Source organism: Malus sylvestris, chromosome 5, assembly GCF_916048215.2.
Source record: "Malus sylvestris chromosome 5, drMalSylv7.2, whole genome shotgun sequence".
In the NCBI taxonomy this organism is placed as follows: domain Eukaryota; kingdom Viridiplantae; phylum Streptophyta; class Magnoliopsida; order Rosales; family Rosaceae; genus Malus; species Malus sylvestris.
Genome location: NC_062264.1, coordinates 5523803 through 5546507, shown reverse-complemented (window position 1 = coordinate 5546507; position 22705 = coordinate 5523803). Strand labels below are relative to the sequence as shown.

At 39.4% G+C, this 22705-nt stretch overlaps 1 protein-coding gene across 1 annotated transcript; it reads left to right on the top strand.

Annotated features, from left to right (window-relative positions):
- Positions 1 to 14829: 14829 nt before the first annotated feature.
- On the top strand, positions 14830 to 18415 carry LOC126621005 (uncharacterized). The gene is made up of 3 exons (XM_050289357.1): positions 14830 to 15232; positions 16336 to 16416; positions 17709 to 18415. The coding sequence occupies exons 1-3, from the start codon at positions 15074 to 15076 to the stop codon at positions 18114 to 18116; spliced, it is 648 nt and encodes a 215-aa protein (XP_050145314.1). The 5' UTR covers positions 14830 to 15073; the 3' UTR covers positions 18117 to 18415.
- The last annotated feature ends 4290 nt before the right edge of the window (positions 18416 to 22705 follow it).

The following is a 22705-nucleotide window of genomic DNA, read 5'->3' as shown; positions in this document are numbered from 1 at the left end:
AAAATAAATGGGCTGGAATGTTGTGTGGAGGGCGAAGGCCCATAAGCCCAAAATAACACCAACCAGGTGACCAAAAGTACGCCCAGTATTACAAAAAAAATTATTTGGCACCCCGCCGCTATTATCACCAATTAGGTGATCAAAAGTACGCCCAGTACTCTAAAAATTTATTCGGCACCCTGCCGCTATTATCACCAACCAGGTGATCAAAAGTACGCCCAGTACTCCACAATTATTCGGCACCCTGCCGCTATTATCACCAACTAGGTGATCAAAAGTACGTCCAGTACTCCAAAATTATACATGAGCATCACTCATGTCAATCATATATAAACATTCATAAGCATCACTCATGTCAAATCATACATAAACATTCATGAGCATCATTCATGTCAACATTCATGAGCATCACTCATGTCAATTAACATAAACATTCATGAGCATCACTTATGTCAATCAGCTTCAAAAGCTTCATTTACAAAGCTCTAGCTTCAAAAACTTCATTTACAAAAGCTCTAGCTTCAAAAGCTTCATTTACAGAGCTCTAGCTTCAAAAGCTTCATTTACAAAAGCTCCAGCTTCGAAAGCTTCATTTACAGAGCTCTAGCTTCAAAGCTTCACTTGCAAAGCTTCACCTACAAAGCTTCAGTGCAGGGTATACAAATACCACATCCGAACAACCGCCACTTCGGCCCATACATGGATTCATTTTGAAGTCTCCAGCCAACAGACTCTATTGACTAAAGACTTGGGGGACTATACTATGTACCATATATTGGGCCTCATAAAAAAATACTTGGGGGACTTAGCCCATTATTTATGTATTAAGGAGTGAACCCTTATTCTATAAAATGGACTCTTTCACTTTCATTAGAGAGCACCCATTATTCATGTACTGAGTAATGAGCCCTTATTTTATAAAAGGGACTCCCTCACCTTCATTAGAGAGCATTGCCGCCAGCTGAGCAACCGCCTCGCCGCGAGCATCACTCTTAGCCCATCACTTATGTATTGAGGAGCAAGCCCTTATTCTATAAAAGGGACTCCCTCACCTTCAAACGCCACAAGCCGAGCCAACCAAGGCAATATAAGCCACAAGCAGAGTGGCCTCGCAACATGTGCTACTTCTAGTTGAGCATCACTTCAGATTGATCACCGCCTCATATCGAGCATCAGTTCAAGACAACATCTAATTATTTCGACCCACACATGGACTGAATTTCAAGTCTCTAGCCAAAAGACTCTCTTGACTGAAGACTTGGGGGATTACTATTTATACCATACTTAGGGCCTCCGTATTTAGACCTCGTATAAATACTCGAGGGACTAAAATGTAATTATTTAATAAAGGAATGGGCAAATATGTAATAAGTGAGGAGCCCTTATTCTATAAAAGGACTCTTCACTCTCTTCATTGGGAGAGGCAAATTCTTAGGCCTGAGATCCCCAAACTCCTTCACATTCAGAGAGCCTGATTCTCACATTACAGAGGCTCTCTCCCTCACAATACAATAATCAGTGTAGACGTAGCCCAAACATTGGGGTGAACCACGATACATCTTGTGTTATTTACTTTCTTGCAGATTCACGGTCGGATTTATGTTGTTCCAAGACCCCTCCGGCTTTGTACATCAACAATGTGAATTTGATATTTGTCATGAATTGCATCAAATATATGTACATGCATTAAAATATTGAATTGCATATGCATCAAATTGAATTATATATGAATTGAATTGAAAAAAAAAAAAATCAAAATCGCCACTTGGGTTCTTCGAACTCGTGACCCCGAGCAAGCATATGGAGCATCAAAGCTCATTTGAAACCCGACGCCCATAGCGTCCAAACCCAGAAAATCCACATCGCCTGAAGCGAGACCACGACTTTGCCGTGCAATTTTCTGACCAAATCTAACATGGTATTGTAATTTTGATTCGATAGCATTGAAACTCCTGAAGAAATTTCATCGAATTTGGGTGAAATTCCAATTTGAATTTCTTAGGTTTTTTTCCCCGATGTTGAGGTACTCTCTCCATTCCCCAGAACTTGCTCGACGTCGAACCTATGACCTTGCACTGAGAAAATTTTCCCAAAACATGGCCGCTTGTAGCGACGACATTGACCTTCGTCCTCAGTGATTGCACCCAGCTCCTGTTGGGGTGTTATTTATTTATTTATGGTTGAAACCCTAAGCCTCAAATCTTTGGGCTGACATTCTCGACCCACATAATTTTTTTTTTAAGAACAGGGTTCGCATGATGCGGCCTAATCCTTGGCTCGACCCAACACCGGCTCAAGGGGCCATGGTGTCCCGGTGTTTTGTGCTGCACCAAATCCCAACTCCGTTGGCGCATCTGTGTTCCCCCATATCGCATCACACATGATTCGACCCTCGTTTGGGGCCACCCTTTTGGGCCCAGCTCCTTTTATGCAGCCGGTCTACAATATTGGGCCTACAACCTACTATTAATATTAGGGCTTGATTAGCCCGTGAAAAAAAAAACAACACAAAATTCTAGGGCCCGCCTGCAGCGGGCCGTGTGGATTTTTTTGGGGGCTTGCCTGTTGCGGCCCGTTTAGTCCCTCTCATTCCCATAGGCTTGAAGCCTGCACTCGAGAAACCCTAACCTAATTTTTGGGCCTAGGCCACATGGACCAAAATTTGCTCAGCCCACCTGTGGGCTTTGGCCTATATTTTTGGGCCTTGAGCTTCGATTGTTTAATATTTTAAAACAATTTGGGTTTTATATTTTTTTCACCCACACTTTAAATTTGGCCCAAGTCCAAATAATTAATTCAATTACAATCGTAGACCTAAAGTTCTATTTGCATATTTTTGTGTATATATTAGTTGAATATCAGAGTGTGCAACTAATAAATGAACAAAGTAACTATAAACCAATATGATTTTATTAACTTAAAGAAAGATTGTCATGAGAGCTTTGTTAAAATTGAATAATGGGGCCGAATTCCACCTAGTGGCCGAACACCCCCTCCTTTGTTTTTTTTTTGGTTGATTTTTGAACAATTTTCCTTTATGTTTGGATTATTTGTTGGTGATTTGTTTTTGGATATTAAGTTGTCATTAATTACCATCCTTGAATAAATGAAATTATTTTGAATTGATATTTGTTTTAGAAATTTTATGCATGTGACCGATTCAAATTAATTTTTCATTCTATGTATGACTAGTGGAGAAGTTAGTTGTCTGGCAAACAGTGTAACCACGCACACTGTTTTGCGTGAACGCATCTATTTCACTAACTTCATACATAAGAATGCACCTCTGACAACCCTTTCAGGCTATCCAACCTGATAGAAAGATACGGTAAGACACGTATAATGTTGTTCAATGGTACAATCTTGACCATTGCTGAGGCACTCTATTCTCCACCTTATGGAAGAACGTTGTTAATATTCAAGGACATTAGAGATAACAATTACCACGCTGAAACCCACGTGAAAAATAAAGTTGAATTTCTGTGCATAACTTCCTACGAATATGGTCAGAAGCGTATTCTAGAGAAGATGAAGCGTATCTCTAGTGGTTTGTATACTACGACCATACACCCCATAGAATACCACTATGTGGCCAACCCTACTACTAGGACTGCGCATGAAATTACATTTTGGCATGATCGTTTGGGACATCCTGGACGAATAGTGATGCGTCGAATCCTTAAATCATCACACGGGCAACCACTAACCCAAAGTTTAGGTTTGATCCAAGGAATCGCATGTCAAACATGTTCCATGGGAAAGCTTATTACTAAGCCTTCTTATGACAAGATTCATTCGAATCCTCCCATTTTTCTACAACGGATTCAGGGGCACATTTGTGGATCGATTCACCCTCCCTGCGCACCATTTAGATGCTTTATGGTTTTGGTTGACGCTTCCACACGTTGGCCATACGTGTGCTTGTTGTCCACAATGAACGCTGCATTCTCCAAACTGTTAGATCAGGTTATCAAGCTCAAGGCTCACCACCCTAATTATCTGATCAAATCTATTCGATTGGATAATGCTGGAGAATTCACATCTAAAACTTTTGACGACTATTGCATGTTGGTTGGGGTTGAAGTTGAACATTATGTACCCTATGTTCACACCCAAAATGGCCTAGCAGAGGCTTTCATTAAGTGCTTACAAATGATTGCTCGATCGTTGGTTATACGTACCAAGCTCCCGATCGCTACTTGGGGCTATGCAATATTACACACATCAAAGTTGGTCCACTTGAGGCCTGTTGTGACACAACCATTTACTGCCCTTCAATTGGTTATAGGATACGAACCCGACATATCGCATTTACGCGTTTTTGGTTGTTCGGTATATGTGCCGATCTCGCTGCCTTTACGTACAAAAATGGGGCCTCAGCAAAGGATGAGAATCTATGCCGAGTATGATTCTTCTTCGATTATTCGTTACTTAGAACCTTTGACAGACGATCTGTTTACTGCTCGTTTCGCGGATTGTCACTTCTATGAGATAGTTTTCCTATCTTTAGGAGGAGATAAGAACGTCAATGTTCCTGAAGAACGACGCGAATTATCGTGGATGACCCCCACTTTGTCTGATTTAGATCCCCGCACCGCTCAATCCGAAACTAAAATGTAGCACATATTAGATCTCCAGAGCATAGTTCAGAGCATGCCAGATGCTTTCACCAATATAGCACGTGTGACAATATCATATATTCCAGCTGCGAATACGCCTGTAAAGATGGATGTACCAAATGTAAAATGAACTTCCCTCCTGGAGGCCCGGGACGCCAATCTTGGTGATCCACGTACATTAGCAACTTGCCAATCATTTGCCCCTACACAAAAGTGTGGCAGACCCCTTGGTTCAAAGGATTTACACCATTGGAAGAGGAAATCCACAGCACAAGGTCCCGAAGAGTCTACCGTGAATCCGACTATCTCTTACTCATTTTATCCAACTTATGAGGAAATTCTAGATTATGGAAGCATTCTTGAAGAGACGAATCCTGTTCCCGAGAATTGTGAAATTTCATTATATTATGTTAGCTTAGATGATGTGTGGTGTATAAATGAGATGATTGTCGACGATGCATTAGCATTTGTAGTAGCTACTGAGATCATGTTGAGCGATGACATTGAACCGCGTTCTGTTGATGAATGTCATCGTAGAACTGATTGGTCAAACTAGAAACAAGTAATCCAAGTCAAACTCGATTCGCTTGTGAAACGTAAAGTGTTTGGACCTGTAGCTCCTACTCCTCCACATATGAAGCCCGTTGGCTACAAATAGGTTTTCATTTGGAAACATAATGAGAAAAACAAAATTTTGCGTTACAAAGCTCGTCTTGTTACACAAGGCTTCTCATAACGCTTTGGGATTGACTATGACAAAACTTATCACCCGTTAAGGATGTGATTACTTTTTGCAACCTTATCAGTTTGGTAGTTTCAGCAAAACTAAGTATGCAGCACCTCTATGGGGATCTTGATACAAAAATTTACATGAAAGTTTCCGAAAGACTTACATTGACTGGTTCAAATATTTCCAAACCCCAGAACATGCTCTTAATTCGACTGAGGCGTTCACTCTACGGTTTGAAACAATCCGGAAGAATGTGGTATGTTGATGCATAAAACCGGAGGGGTCTTGGACAATGTAAATCCGACCGTGAATCTGCAAGAAAGTAAATAACACAAGAAGTATCGTGGTTCACCCCAAGGTTTGGGCTACGTCTACACTGATTATTGTATTTCTCTAAGATGTTGAAGAGGGAGAGAGAGAGTTTCTCTGTGAGGATGAGAGCTCTGAGAGGGTGAGGGTATGGCCTAAGAATTGGCCACTCCTAATGAGGAGAGTGAGAAGTCATTTTATAGAATAAGGGCTCATCATTTATTACATATTTGCCCCTTCCTTTATTACATAATTACATTTGAGTCCCCCGAGTATTTATACGAGATCTAAATACAGAGGTCTTAAGTATGGTACAAACAGTAGTCCCCCAAGTCTTCAATCAAGAGAGTCTTTTAGCTGGAGACTTGAAATTCAGTCCATGTGTGGGCTGGAGTAACTAGATGTCGTTTAGAATTGATGCTCGATATAAGGCGGTGCCCAATCTGAAATGATGCTCAACTAGAAGTAGCACATGTTGCGAGGTTGCTCTGCTTGTGTTGCCTTGGTTGGCTGGGCTTGTGGCGTTGAAGGTGAGGGAGTCATTTTTATAGAATAAGGGCTCGCTCCTCATTACAAAAATGATGGGTTGGAGTTAGTGCTCATGGCGAGGCGGTTGCTCAGCTGGCGGCGATGCTCTCTAATGAAGGTGAGGGAGTCCCTTTTATAAAATAAGGGCTCGCTCCTCAATACATAAATGATGGGTTAGAGTTGGTGCTCTATAATGATGATGAGGGAGTCTTTTTTATAGAATAAGGGCTCGCTCCTAGTACATAAATAATGGGCTAAGTCCCCCAAGTATTTTTCATGAGGCCCAATATATGGTACATAATGTAGTCCCCCAAGTCTTTAGTCAATAGAGTATGTTGGTTGGAGACTTCAAATTGAATCCATGTATGGGCTGAAGTGGCAGTTGTTCGGAGGCGGTATTTGTATACCCTGCACTGAAGCTTTGTAAGTGAAACTTTGCAAGTGAAGTTTTGAAGCTAAAGCTCTGTAAATGAAACTTTCGAAGCTGGAGCTTTTGTAAATGAAGCTTTTGAAGTTAGAGCTCTGTAAATGAAGTTTTTGAAGTTAGAGCTCTGTAAATGAAGCTTTTGAAGCTGATTGACATGAGTGATGCTTATGGATGTTGACATGAGTGATGCTCATGAATGTTTATGTATGATTGATATGAGTGATGCTCATGAATGTTTATGTATGATTGACATGAGTGATGCTCATGTATAATTTTGGAGTACTGGGCATACTTTTGATCACCTGGTTGTTGATAATAGCGGCAGGGTGCCGAATAATTTTTAGAGTACTGAGCATACTTTTGATCACCTGGTTGGTGATAATAGTGGCAGGGTGCCGAATAATTTTTTAGAGTACTGGGCGTACTTTTGATCACCTGGTTGGTGATAAGGGCGGCAGGTTGCCAGATAATTTTCGCGCCATAGGGCCTGGCTCTTTTGGGCATATGGGCCTTGGCCCTCCATATAACATTCCAGCCCATTATTTTAGGCTTGATGTTTTTTTTTAACCCTCTGATGGGGTTTGTATAGATGTCTCCGAAAGATAAGAAAAATAAATCACATCATTCAAAAACAAGAAAAGTAAATCACATCATTTTGGTAGGGTGTTTATTCCTTTCTTTTGCTTTTCTCTTTTCCACCGCACCTTTCTTTTGTGTTTTCTCTGCAACTTTGAAGCTTGCCTCGCTTGAAACGATGAATAAGGGTGACAGCTTGCACCTCCCTCTTTTGCTTTTGTCGTTCTCTTTTCACTTTCTCAAAAAATAATTTCACATGGCATTATCCTTTTGCTTTCTCACATCCATGAAACCGCGAGCACAACTTTCTCCTTTTGCTTTCTTTAATTTTTCAATTAACCATTTTTCCCTCACACAGTCCATTTCCAGATCTTTACTTTCATCATTGGTTTTTTTTTATTGATGTTCCTCTACAGATTTTGAGCTTGAGATCCACCGAGCACATGGAGGGCCATCACACGGTTACCAAGCTGACCCACCTTGACCAGAGCCCACGTCAGTAGCAGCGTGCGGGTCGGCGAGCGAGAGTGAGAAAAGCAAATCTGATTGCTCTCATAGAATGTACCGATCCTTTAGATTTGAGGTTTCATCTGCATCTAAGATGGAGGAAGTCAAGCTAGCAACTTTGTAGCAATTGCACAACCCTGTTGATGCTTCACTGCTGTTGTTGCTTTTGGCAACAGCCATACCAGTATCCCGCTCACCCAGAACACTAATCACAATTTCGGCCCACAAATCTCAATTTTCAAGCTTTTTGTGCAGAATATTTCAAAATACTTTTCCAACAAATGAGAAACCTATTGAGCTGACAGTGGCAGAGGTTGGAGAGGGAGGTGAAGCTGCATGGTTGGCTGCTAAATGTGCATGTAAGCTTGTGTAAAAGTGGAAGGGCTGGAATTGTAGTCTAGCAGGGTTTGCAGCGACGGCGGCTATGACTGGTAATTGTTGTGGTGGTGGTGATTGTAGTATTGTTGGTATTGTTGGTATTGTTGTTGTTGGTCTTGTCGGACTTTTGATGCAGTGTCGGGGAATGGCTTCCAAATTCCTCCCTTACCCTCCTCAAAACCCTAGACTCCGTAGCCATAAGCTTATCTGGCTTGGCAACGCAGGCCCGCCCGATCAAGTGATCAAGCTACTCTTCGTCATCTTCCACTCGGCTGATGCCATCGACAAGCATTGCCCGCGCCTTGAGAGTCACAGCGTAGAGAAGACTTTGGCGTCGGAGAATCGTAGCCGGATAACGGCTCGGTAGGCCGAGAGCTCGACTTTGGAGCCGTCAAAAAAGAGATTCTCTTGGCGGTGTGTGGCGACGAGGAATGACGCTAGGAGGGTGGTGACTTGGCGGTGAACGGCAGTGTCGAAGAGCAAGCTGCAGTACATGACGCGCTCAAAAGGTGTCTGGATCATCATGACGTAGTGCACGAAGAAGAGAAACTGGTGCATACCCTTCACAAAGTTCAGGCCGAACATGCTAGTGAGCGTTAAAAGCTCCATGGGTGATATCCCCAAAAAGCTCCAGCTGACAGAGAACCCTTAGGATCAATGGGTTTCTTATTGTAAAGCTTTTTCAATGTTTTTTTTAAGAATTCAAAGCAGAGAAGAGAAGATAGAAGCATTGAGGTGGTGTGTGGTTGAGACTCACCCATTATTATTATTATTTTCTCTCCTGGTCCTGACAGAAATCAGAAAATGAAAGCTGATGTAGATTCACGACGAAGGTGAAAAATGAAAGAGAACCGACACAGCTTTTTGTGTTGTTTCCTACAGACGACGCCAAATGTTGATGCACAAAACTGGAAGGGTCTTGGAACAACGTAAATCCGACCGTGAATTTGCAAGAAAGTAAATAACACAAGATGTATCGTGGTTCACCCCAAGGTTTGGGCTACGTTCACACTGATTATTGTATTTGTCTGAGATGTTGAAAAGGGAAAGAGAGAGAGCTTCTCTGTGAGAATGAGAGCTCTGAGAGGGTGAGGGTATGGCCTAAGAATTGGCCTCTCCCAATGAGGAGAGTGAGGAGTCCTTTTATAGAATAAGAGCTCATCACTTATTACATATTTGCCCATTCCTTTATTACATAACTACATTTGAGTCCCCCGAGTATTTATATGAGATCTAAATACGGAGGTCCTAAGTATGGTACAAACATGGTATAACCGTCAGAGTGAGTATTTGACTAGTTAGAGATATGTGAACAACGAACTATGCCTTTGTGTGTTCATTAAGAAGTCACATTCTGGATTTACGATTGTTGCAGTATATGTCAATGACATGAACCTCATCGGAACTCTTGAAGAGCTCGCAAGAACTGCCATGCACCTGAAGTCGAAATTTGTGATGAAAGATCTAGGTAAGACTCAATAATGTCTCGATTTCGAGATAAACCATTGTTCAGATGGAATCTTAGTACATCAATCGAACTACACCCAAAAGGTGTTGCACCACTTTAATGAGGATAAAGCGAAGCCTTCGAGTACTCCTATGGTCGTTCGATTGCTAGATGCAAAACGAGATTCATTCCGTCCGAATAAGGATGATAAAGAGATTTTGGAGCCTGAAGTTCCTTATCTAAGTGCGATAGGCGCTTTATTGTACTTAGCTCAATGCACTAGACCCGACATCTCATTCGTTATTAATCTTTTGGCAAGATACAGTAATGTACCTATATGCAAACATTGGACTAGCGTGAAAGACATCTTTCGTTACCTTAAGGGTACTACGGATTTGGGCTTGTTTTATCCCTATGGATCCACGAGTGATGCCGCACTCCTTGATTCTCGAATCGATTCTCACCTTGTTGGTTATGCCGATGTAGGATACTTATCTGATCCACACAAGGCGTGTTCTCAAACAGGTTATGTCTTTACCGTTGGAGGCACCGCAATCTCTTGGAGGTCAACTAAACAGACCCTAGTTGCCACTTCATCTAACCATGCTGAAATTCTAGCCTTACATGGAGCAACTTGGGAATGCTTTTGGTTGAGAGCATCAATGTTCTAAAAATCGGCTTAGGCACTCGGCGGTGTAGTCCCAATTCGATTTGGGCTAAATCGTTCAGGTAAGACGGGAAGGATTTAGGCGGCTGCCTAGGCATCTCTAGGCGCTCAAGGCGGCCTAGACAATGCTAGGCGACAGTCTAGGTTGCGGTCGATGCCTTGTAAATGTCCCCTCTCATCTACACGATCCACCACCCACAACCCAAATCTTCAAACCTGCGCTCTTACACCCAACATCAATTGATGAACCCAAGTAGATTGAGAATATACAGGGATGAGCAATACACATAATTCGTCCGTTGGGTTTTACTGCAGAAAGAGAATGGGATATATTGAAGAGATCCGTCCATTTTGTTGAAAAGAAAAGAAAGAGAGAGAGAGAGAGTCGAAAGAAAAACTAAAAATGGGAGGAAAAGAAAGGCATAACTAAAGAGAGAGAAGGGGTCTCTCTGCAGAGAGAAAGAATAGGAGATTTGTTGATAATAAATGCAAGCCTAGAGCCACTAAACAAGTGATGGTTGATTGGGACTAGCATTGGAGAAACCGAGAAAGGTTGTAGAAAAGATGTCGGTTTAATTGAAAAAAAGGGATTTTCTTTCAAGTTGGGTTCATTTTGTGGCCCACTATTTTGTTCAAAGAAAAAAACAAACTAGGCCCAATATTCTTTGTATAAAATTAGAAAAAAAGTCCTAAAATTATACACATATACTCATATTTTATAATATATAGTGTAAATTTATGTAAACCTGCCTAGGCCGCCTAGGCACTAGGCGCTAGTCCACCGTCCGACTAGCGCCTAGCATTTTTTAGAACCTTGGAGAGCAGTAATGGGCCATATTCAAAGCTCCTGTAATCTTTATCTCACCGTTGATGTCTCGACGACGATCTTTGAAGACAACGCAGTATACATCGAACAACTCAAAAGGGGTTACACCAAAGGAGACAACACCAAGCACATTGTGTCAGATTTCTTTTTTTTCACATCAACAACAAGAGCATCATAAGATTGAAGTCACGCAAATCCGTTCACAAGACAATCTGACCGACCTTTTCACCAAATCACTACCGAAGACGACGTTTCAGAAGCTTGTTCATGTAATTGGTATGCGTAAACTTTCTGAGTTGTAACATTACTATTTCTCTTTGGAATTATGTCTAACTTATGGGGAGTATCCTGAAGAACACTTGCTTGATCTTAGTGTATTCTTTTTCCCTACGATTAGGAGCATTTTCCCACTGGTTTTTGCTACCTAACTAGGTTTTAACGAGGCACCCACCTTGGGTTGGTTATATCCCTGATGACGTCCTGTAGACGTTCTTTTGACCTTGCATTTCTCACACATTTATCCTTAGACTATGGATTTTGTCCCTCCTCGGGTTTTTGCCATAGCCTTAGGGTTTTTAGTGAGACTCATTTACTTATGCAAGTTCTTACCTTATTGAGAATAAGCGTTGTTCCTTAAAATCATCCCGATGAGTCGACTTCCTCAACTTTTGCATGATGCTAAATCTACCTTGAGTATTTACACACTCAAGGGGGAGTGTTGTAAACTTTCCTAGTTTAAGTGTGATTGTGTAAACCTTAGATTATGTTTGATTATAGTTATCATTTCCTATTACAACTTGTATTCCTTGGGGATAAAGGAATTTCTTCTATCCTTTTACTACTATAAATAAAGGCACTATGTAGGAGGGATAACACATAAATTCCTCTATAATTCTACAAACAAATCTCTCTCACTCTCTCTTCTCCTTGCCGTCGGCCCCCTCACATTTGTCAAATAAAATAGGCTACAACATATATATATATATATATATATATATATATATATATTTAAGAGCATCACACATGACTTATTTTTGGGTGTTTCTGCAAAAAAGAATTAAATCCTATTTTGGTAAGGCTTATCATTCCTATATAATTTAGTTTGTTTGATTCAAATTTCATTATTTTCCTTAAAGATGTAACACTTCTCTGTGTTAGTTGTTGCATAATTAAGTGAGTGAATGAGGTTGTGTAAAGCTTGACAAAAAAAAAAAAAAAAAAAGAGGTGTGTAAAGAGTTGGGAGAATAGGGTCGAGGTTATGTTGCAGGTTTTAAAGCTATATAAAATAGAATAGTCCAAAGGTATGGTAATATTTACATAAATAAGGAACAAAATAGGTATTAAAGGGTGGGGTTATTGTCTAAAGCATATCTTTAGAGTATTCTTCTTCTTGTTGAATGTAATGATCACACTTGTCGCACACGCACATGCCTTTATGAATAAGTCCAAGACTCCAACAATGTGTGCAACAAACCATAGGATTATGATGCATCATTAAATGATAAAAAAAATGTATCCATAAGACAAATATGGTGCCTTAGGTCTAAGGACAATTGCATTATTATAACCTTAAAGTTTCTTATTTGTCTTGTAAGTAAAAATTTCCATATAAGCACTGGCGAAGCCAAGAACAAGGTTATAGTATAGGGAGAGAGTTTTGGTTATTTAAGCTTTAAAATATTAATCTTTTGAGTTTTTTTTTTTGAATAAATAATATTATCTACACTAAGGGCAAAGGTGTCACAGCCCGTCCCGAAATAAATTATCAATGACGTGAGTTGACTATTTTACCCTTGTATGTGAGTGTTGTGGTGTGTATTATGCATGTTAGTGGTGGTCTAAACTTATATTTTTTCCTTAATTTTTGGACCAAATTAGAACTTAGTTTTTGTAGTTTTGGTTGGTGACCCACGTGGACCACTCACACACACACACAAACTCTTCCTCTCTCTTTCTCTCTTTCCCGTGCATTCTCTTTCTCCTTCCTCTCGGATTTTTTAGAAAATCCATACAAAACGTACGGACGAACTTAAAAACCAACCTTTCACGCGCAGATCGAGGGTTCAGAGGACATCATGGTGTTCCTAAGGTTCACACGAGTTGAATGATACCATTTTTAGGTAAGAACTTCTTCGAAAACTCGTGAAAACCCTAACCCGATTTATGTCACTATTCATGCAATCGTAAAATCGTGTGTTTTTGGGGATTTCAAGCTTATAGGTAGCTTAAGGAGGTCCTCACGAGGCTAGGAGTGGTTCATTGGAAGATTTTGGATGTCGAACTATCGAGAACGACGAGTTTTAAGAATTGCCGGAATATCGAGGCTTTTTCCGGTGGGTTTCCGATGGTTTCAGGGCTCGACTCAGGTATGGTTTTGTTTGTCTTGGTGAGATCTTCAAAATGGTCCAAGTTTCATGAAGTTTGGTGTTACGTCGAGAGAGATATAAGGTTTTGAAATAAAACCCAGAAACCGGTGAAGTCACCGACGTCCGGCGACTCGTCAGAGAAGATGAGGGCATATTCCGTCAATTTTGACGGAATATGCTAACGGCGTTAGATGACGCCGTTAATAATTAACGGTATATACTTGTTTCTGTCACCCTCACATGACGGCCAGCATGCCTCGATCTTGGTCAGGGTGTGTCAAAAGGGATGAGCTTAGTCTCATAATGGGCTAGTTCAAATTCACATTTTGCAAGAATCGAACATAAGACCTCTCACTTATAATTGAAGAGGAATTCCACTAGACGTATTCCACTTAGTAAATGAAAATTTTGAATCTTAAAGGTGTTTTTGAGGAAAATAAGAGCTAATAAATATTAAATAGACTCATCACCTTAACCAATATTATAATTTATTATTAACAAATTAAAACTCCTATAGTACAAATATCTTGCTTCAAGTTATTACTTTAGTAATAATTTTAGCTTAGCCCACCCACCGATTAATTTATGACTACGCAATTGCATATAAGAACTCTCATTTGGTCGTGTTTAATGAATTCACCTGACATATTTGTGTTGGTCTCCTTCACACCAACGACTCAAAGACCAATCATTCTATCAAGCAAGAAAATATAATAGGCATTGATCTTCGATGATTGTCAATGCCTAGCTAGTTGAAAATCAGAGGACACGATGAACAAACAAAACATAAAACTTTATTAATTTAAACGAAAGAGAAGACTAATCCTAATAAGTAAGGAAACAAAAACCTAATTCTAATGGGTTGGGTCTAAAACCCAAACAATAAAATTAAACAACTAATATTCCAACATAGCTAGTATTGTGATCACGATTATGAACGTTTAGAATATCTGTATGAGAGAGAAAAAAAACTTGAGATTCTAACTTCTTGGGACTAGATTTTTTCTATTATATATTTCTTGGACTTATTATTCGAGGACATTACAAACTGACTAGTTCTTTGTGTAATATCAACAATGAGAAAAGATATCCTTACAATTCAGCTAAACCTTAGGAAACCTCTTATAAATCATTGATTTAGAAGAAGAAACAAGAGTCTAGTGTGAGACTCTTTTTTTTCTTTTTCTTTTTTTTTTTTTCAAAAAAAAAAAAATCTAGTGTGAAAGTTAGTCCACCCTCTCTTTCTAAGTATAAATAATATCGTTTGTTCAAAGAAAATAAATAAGAGTCATCAGAAACAAAATAAGATTAGAGTAACTGTTGGGATATGGAAGCAATGTTCACGTGGGGCGAATTGCCACGATAGTGAGCATGTGTCCTTCCCTCTTCTGAGACGGTGAAACCCCCCTCATGTCGACGTGATAATTGTTGCAAAAGGAAACCAAAAAAAAAACAAAGGCCCAAACCAAAAGACACCCACGCCCATTCGGATTTCCATCCAAGTCCCCCAAATCCCCAAAAATCCCAAATTTCCATATAAAATCGATTCACTCTTCTTGTTCCTCTCTCAATCGATCAATTTCGATTTCAGAGGACCAGTTTGGCCTCACACGCAAAACCCACAACCTGGTTTCTTCTGATAATATCATATCAGAAGAAGAAGGCGATTGTTGGGGACAGAAACTGCCTGCCATGGGGAAGAAGAGAAAGTCGGTGGCCACCAGCCTCGACGAGGTTGATCGAAGCATGTATACCTCCTTCTGCAGCGCCGCTAATTCCCTCTCTCAGCTCTACACTCAGGCCATGAACCACCAAAAACTCTCCTTTCAAGCCGGTGAACGCCACGCCCTTGTATGTCTCTTTCTCTCTCTACCTCCTTCATTTGTTGATTCTTATCTAATCGCTGATTCCCTCATTGGGTTTTTGGTTCTTCATCAGGATCAAATCAAAGTCACAATTTTTTTGTCTCCAATTATTGATAGAAATTGGGGTTTCATAGTTAATTGGTGTATTTCGTTTGGTTGTGAATTGGGTGAACGGTAGTTTTGAGTGAGCATGTCATGTCATTGCCAATAAGGTTGGATGAGAAAGACAGCAACTTTTTCTGTATCTGTAGGAATTGTAATGAATATTAATGTTAAACTTGTCGAAAGCGCTCAGATAATTGGTGGGGATTTCCAATTGGATATTATATTTACATCTTAACAAACCCTAAACACTAGATAACATGAATGATTTTTATCCCTGTGTTGACAAAATGATATTTCCTTTACTCTCCAAACACGGTAGTCGGACTTAAAGTAAGTAAATTTGCATGATTCTTGCTGCTGTTCTGATGTTGTTTGGCATAAAACTTCGAGTGGGATATGTTTTTGAAAAGTTGGTTTTGCCAAGGGTTTTGTATTCAACGTTCATTACACAAACATATGTACTATTTCCTTTCTCCAACTGATTGATTTGCCGTTCTCTTGCAAATGATGGTGCAAGTCTCTACTCTCTGATGAGTTGGGCTCCACTAGTTTTTGGAGTAAGAGGTTTTTGTGTTCCTTCTTCCTTATTCCTGTAGCCATCTTTTTTTGTACATTGTTTTGGCTTTTCACATTTTCTTCCTGAGATATACAGAGTTCTTGTGAACTGGCTAAACCAGCAGGATGGTGTGGGACTTTTTTATGAATTTAAAATTTTGTTAAATATATTGTTTCCTTTTAGTTGATTGAAGGGCGAGGTCTCAAATGCTGCTTTATGCTTCCATGTTCAAAATTCCATGCAATTTTTGTTGCTGGTAGCCAATAGTGCAATTGGTCTACAATGTTTCTTAATATATGTGCATATTCATTCTTGTATAAATTTTTTACACACATAATGCCCTATTAATGTGTAAAATTGCTTTAAAGATGGGCTGCATATCTGTTTTCTACATTTCATTGATGAAACTGTGCTGGCTGTTTTTTCAGGATAAAATTTATCAGTGGATCTGTAGACAACAAGAAGGAGGCTCACGAGTTACAACAGTCGATATAGTAAATTATCTTCAGGTTTGTTTACTATTGTCTATGTTTGTTTTCGTAAAGGATCTATTGTGCCATCTTGTTTGTCTCATAGTGTGATAACCTATCCAGAGGGCAAAAAACATATGGATGTTCGCATAGACATACACACGAAGTTGCTTCTTTGACATTCAAAATTTGTGTAAATCAAAACAGTTCTATCAAACTTAAGTGTGTCTTTCTTTCAGGGATGTTATACATTAGTGATGGGGCTAATTTTTTTAGCAGAGTCCATTAAGCACACACCCTTTGTATCAACTAACTTTTGACGGGTTTATTATATATTTTAAAAAATATTTGCAGTTTATTTGACTGATGCCACTTCCTCTCTTCTGTACATTCTATCCATCCCTCATGTAACATGTTACTAATGCATTTCTTGAATCTCATGTTGATTACTTGACATTTTCTCTTTCTAGACTTGATGTACATGCTAAGCATATATCTTGTATATGTTTATATTTGCCTTCTAGAGAGCATAGGGTTATGTGTTGCTAGATTAAGACCTTTTATAAGTGCAACATTGTGACCTATGGTTTCATTTCAGATTACCATTGATGTGGTTCAGCTGAACTTTTGTGAGGGTTTATTTCCATATTTTTCCCAGTTGAAGAATTCCAACCTTCTTTTTTTGCCCAACAGAAGGAATTAATTTCATGGTTGGCATATTCTGTGGAATTGGGCCTGAATCCAGAATTTAACTTTTAAACCTGTTTGAAGCTTTAAACATTGTGCAGCTTAATGATTCTCCTTTTTTCGAGGGAATACTTTTATTTTGTTAACTAGAAACTAAGGGCCTGTTTGGTAACCATTTTATTTTTAGTTTTTACATTTTGTGCTTGAGATATGGGGAAAGTATAAGGAGGAAGGAGGGGTGATGAAGGGTGGAGGAATGATGGTGGGATAGACGTAGAGAAATGTATAAGAAACAAAAGTATACATTCCTCTACTCTTCTTCATGTCTTCTTTCTTCTGTATACTTCCCTCATATCTCAAGCACATAAAATAAAAATTAAAATAAAAAACCAAAATTGTTATGAAATGGGCCCTGAGAGTGTGGTTTTCTTAGGTGGTTCTTACCAATCAACATCCATGGAGGAATGTTTCTAAACCTTGGTTTTATACTGATAAGTTTATTTCTTGTGTGTATAGATAATGCCTGTTCTTTAATAAAGAAATTCATGATATGTAACAACGGACGTGCTGTTACAATATGTAAAAATTTAATAATCTAAACCTCATTTGTACAGCTTACAAATATCTTTCTTATCTCCATGCAGAATGAGTTGGACTATTGTGGAGAGGAGCCATCAATGTCCCCTAGGTTGCCACTCCAACATCAGCATCTGCAGCCCACTGCGCATTTCTCAAACTCAGGTTTGCCAGTTACTTCTGGTTCATCTGGTCCAACAAATACTGGGCAGGGAATTCGTTCTGAGCAGTGCGATCATCAATCTAAGAATTCGGTCTTCTCAAATGCTTTGTCGAGCCCTGTTCGCCAGAGTCTTCAGCACTATCACATTTCTCAAGATGGATATTATCCAGGAGCAGTTCTGCCATCTGGAAATGGAGCCCGAAACAATGAACCTAGCTTTCTCCACCCAAACCGGGATGCTAATCCTCCAAGTTCCAATGATACCTCGATGGACATGCATGCAGATAGTCCTGGTCATGACTCTACCTACTGAAAGCGTTCAGTTGGTTCATCCAAGTATTTCCCATGGGACGGTGTCAAAAGTCTTTGGAAGAACCACGACAATACAAAGCTGCTCTCTGGTGCAATTCCATAAGGGAAGACGGCACAACATGGAAGCGGTAAATGCAATCAATTTAATTTACTTTTGCTGTCTTGTTTGAGAATAGCTTGGTCTTCTCCATCTTCTGTAAGCATCTTTTTTGTATTGCTTTTTGTTTCGTTTTGTTTTACCAAAAACCGTTGTGTTTCTATTAGGCATTGCTTTTAATGTTGAAATATTATCCCTGTAAATGTATTGATTCTGCTTTACATTACAATTGAAGATTTCAGTCATTAATTTATAAATTAAGAACACGAACGCATGAAAAATCCTTGTATTCGAACCCGATTCTTCGCTTGCCTCTGTCGAGTGTTCTGCAGTTGATCCCACCAAACAGCGACAATTGCTTTGTGATGGAAGGCAATCATCGTCAACATTTTTGTCTCGGGAACTTCCATGACGGCCAATAATCTATCTTCTTCCACCGGCCAATCTCAGAAAACTGACTTTCTGCTTTTATTCAGTACCCTTTGCAGAAACTCTATCGTTGTCGGCGAATAGTGAATAAGAGACATGTCTCTTATTGTAAAATGAACGGCATTCGAGAAGCTCTCACTCAAACAAGGACTTTGTCTGCTCAACCAATTATGGAATTCACCAGTATGATAGAAATCCCAAAAGGTTGTTGATTAAAGTTTGAACCACGGCATTGTTCCTTTTCCGAAAAGATATCATGGGTACAAATCGGAGCTCGAATGTCAAATTTGCAAATTCGCTGCATCCCTTTATCTTCTGCCGGTCTATTTTTTCTTCTATCCACTAAGCTATTTGTTCTACATAATGCCCGCTTTGAACACAGAAACCACATCCTTTGAGGCAACAATTAGAAAGTGCTTTTAAATTACTAAAATCGCTTTTAGAGAAAATGTTTTTAAAATCAATCTTTAGACCAATTCCAACCCTTGGAGTAAGTCCTGAATTTTCCCATTTACAATTCTTCCAATCTCTATCATGTGTTACATATTCTTCCATAGTGTTTCTTGAGTTTCATGTGTCGATTTAGTGATTTTTCAATATTTATCGGAATTTAAATATTTTTAGGTCAAAATGTTCATAAAATTAATTTAGGATAGTCTACATAATTTTTTTTAAAGTTAAGTTAAAAATATTATCCTAAATTCATTCTTTAATAATCTGGAGCTAAAATTTTAGGCCAGAAGGGTTGGAGCAGAAAAACTGTTTCTGGGATAAAACCTAAATTTTCTAGGCTAAAAATTTTAGGTTTTACTCCAAGGGTTGGAGATGGTCTTAGTAAAAATGCTAGTTTATCCTAAAAAAGAACTTCAATTGTTTCTTACTAGAAGCACATAACTGGTGTTTCTTTCCCGGATGGACTTCTTTGAATCCTCGTTTCCTTGAATAAAGTGGAGTGAGTCATAGTGAACTTGTTGGAGTGAGTCATAGTGAACTTGTGACGTGGATTTGTTTGCTCAATCTTTTCCTTGAATGGTGACCTACTCATGTTCGTCATGTCCATTTGGAGTGCTTTATTTGTGGGTACCATGCGCTGGAAATGCACAGTTGCTTAGTTAAGAGCCTTTATACTTCTTCCTGGATTTTCCTTTGGTGGGGGCAGTGGTGCCCCCTGCTGCCTCAGACGGTGATCTACAGGTCTACGCTACTCTTCTTGGAGGTCTGCTCATCTGTGTCGTGGTTGCAGTACACGTTGTTCGTCTCTAGCTGGCGAGCATGCTACTCGTGTTTGCACTTATCATTGCATGCCAGTTGGACTTGAGCTTGAGTATCCTTGAGTTTCTTCTTGTTCCATGTGTTGCCTGTTCTAGTGTGAGATAGTAGGATCTCCATGCGAGCTAAGTTGTGAGTGGACATTGCACTTGGGTTTAGGTCTTGAGTGTTCCTCGTCAAAGTGTGGACCCAACCATGAGTGTACACTAGCTCGCTGGCAAATCAAAGAATGCACACTTCTCTGCATGCTAAGGAGGGAGAAAATGTTTCCGTGGGGGCTAAGGTGGAAGTGTACACTGCCTGAACACTCGATTAGTGACAGGTTGAGTGACTATTTGTCGGGACACATTAAGAAAGAAATATTGTCATTAACTCTCATCCTGCTTCGGGATACCTCGTCAGGAGCGTGCTGCATCTCAATGTTCTCGAGGAGTTAACTCACCAAGGTGGTCTGTTGCGCGAGTGCGTTTGTTAAGTCTACAACCTGTCAGGATAGTTTTGGATTGCCATTTGGAGTAGAGGAGCTCGATTGACGTTTCAATGAGTGGTGGAAGTGGAGTGGATGTGGGACACGAAAGTTGAGTTGAGACGGGTTAATTCTGCGCGAAAATGGGGTGAAAAAATTTGTGGTTTAGTTGCCAGTTCGTGGGTCAAGTCGGCTGGTCCGGTTTTTGTTGGGGAACCAACAACCAGTTTGGTTGAACTAGTCTGAAGTTGCGACCAGGTTATGCGCACGGGCTTGGTTTTGGCGTTGGGCTTGTGTCTGGACTTGCTACGGCTCAGGCTTGGACCTATTAGAATGCAACAGCAGTTATACATCTGCTTCGCAGGCTAGCTGCGCTGCGTATTGGGCTTGTAAGACATATACTTAACACAGACCATAGATCATAGATATGCTATTAAATCACAAAACACAAGAACAATATTGCAGTGCAAGGACAAGAAGAAAATATACCTACATAATTCGATGTAGAAGAAGAAGCCATTATGGCTTTGGAACTATCAACCTTCTCATTTTTAGCAAAACACAATTGCTCTCCAAATAATAGGTCTTTGGAACGAGATGAGCAAAGATATTGCAAGAGCAGTGGCTAATGTTCACACACACACACACACACACACACACATATATATATATATATATATATATATATATATATATATATATATATATCGAATGTCCCCAACTGATTCTCCTATTAGAATCAGTATAGGAGACAATCTACCAAACGATATTAGCATAAGAAAGAACTACAAAATCTGAATTACCCTATGATAATCCTACAAGGAATACAAGACCAAATCCTTGTATGAGTTATATTCTTAAGCTTATCAACATAGAGTTTCAATCCAAACCAAAGTCGAATTAACTCTCATAAGCATATTAAGACTTCTTTATAGCAATATGAGACAACAAGGATTATTACCAAACCGTATGAATTACACTCATACTTTAATAGGGCTCGCATGAATAAGGTTGGTCTGAGGCTGCTATTATAGTTGTTGTCCTCCATGGCTTGAATAGTAGTTATGGCTGTTGTTGTAGCGGATGCAGCTAAGCCTGTGGGACGAGGTAGCCGTCTACACTTCGAGGTCCGCTGTGCAGAGCAGCCAACTGGGTCATAACCAGGGCCTCCCTATTGTCTCCATTCTCCAGTCTATATTCAGGCACGTAAGGAGTGTCATTAGTCGTGGTTTTGGAATTTCCAACCATATTTTTCTTCCTTTAGGGCCAAATCAAGGAATTAAAAATTTAGAGATTGTGTGTGTTGGAGAAATTCGGAAAGAATTGCAATTTCTTTGAGAATTAAATCAAGCTATCAATCAAAACACCAATTTGTGGTAGCACAAATCCGTAGTTTTCAGTCTTGATGAAATTATACATTCAAAACGATTAAACACCTTTGATCAAAGACCAAAGCCATGTGCCCAAAGACTTGGGAGGAGTTTTGACCAATAGATCTAAAGAGATAGAGTTTCGGATGGCTTAATAAAAGTTCACCAGAAAATTGGTATAGAATGGAGTATTTATAGAGAATAGAGTTGACCACGGGATGATGGATCTTGCGCCATGCATCGACTCCCAATTGGCCAAGGTTTGTCATCCGTTGGATGTAGTCGGAAAGTATAATTAAGATGTTGAGATATCTTAAAGATGTTTGAGAATAATCCTTAATGATATATTAAATTAATAATAATATCTAAGACTTATCTTTGGAGAGTTTTTGGTTGGATCTTAATTGTACGTCTTTGAATAAATGAATATCTTTGATGTGGAAAGCTTAAAAGTAGGAATGATTATTAATTCGATCGTTAATTCTCTTGTCTTATCTCCTTGTCATAGGCAGAGGAACTTAGAGAAAGTGTCGTTAGTAGCTTAAGTCTTCTGGCGTAAAACGGACTTGGGCTTTGCCAATATAGTAAAAGAGAATTCTCGTCAATTGTAAATAAAGATTTACTAGTTAGCTTTAGAATTTTTAAAATTTAACTCCTCGTAATTTGACATACCCTTAAGGTAATTTTTAGTTCAAGCTGTCTGAAAATATTTTATTCTATATTTAACATTATTCAGTAAGATACTTTCAAATTTCGAGATCAAAATAGCAACGTGCCGACGGATCATAATTCATATACTTTACCAAAAGACAAAAGTGAGTGAAGCAAAATAGTAGGAAAAAAAAAAGAAAAAAGAAAAAAAAGAGAAACAAAGTAATGAGGGCCCGTCGCCATCATAGTGGGAGTCACTATCCCTATCCACCTTTAAATAATACCAACCATAAATAAACCCACGCCTT

Excerpts from the sequence above, each read along its gene's own strand:
- LOC126621005 (XM_050289357.1), top strand. The coding sequence starts at position 15,074 with ATGGGGAAGAAGAGAAAGTCGGTGGCCACCAGCCTCGACGAGGTTGAT. Across the intron at positions 15,233-16,335 it reads CCGGTGAACGCCACGCCCTT|GATAAAATTTATCAGTGGAT; the intron begins GTATGTCTCTTT and ends CTGTTTTTTCAG. Across the intron at positions 16,417-17,708 it reads ATATAGTAAATTATCTTCAG|AATGAGTTGGACTATTGTGG; the intron begins GTTTGTTTACTA and ends ATCTCCATGCAG.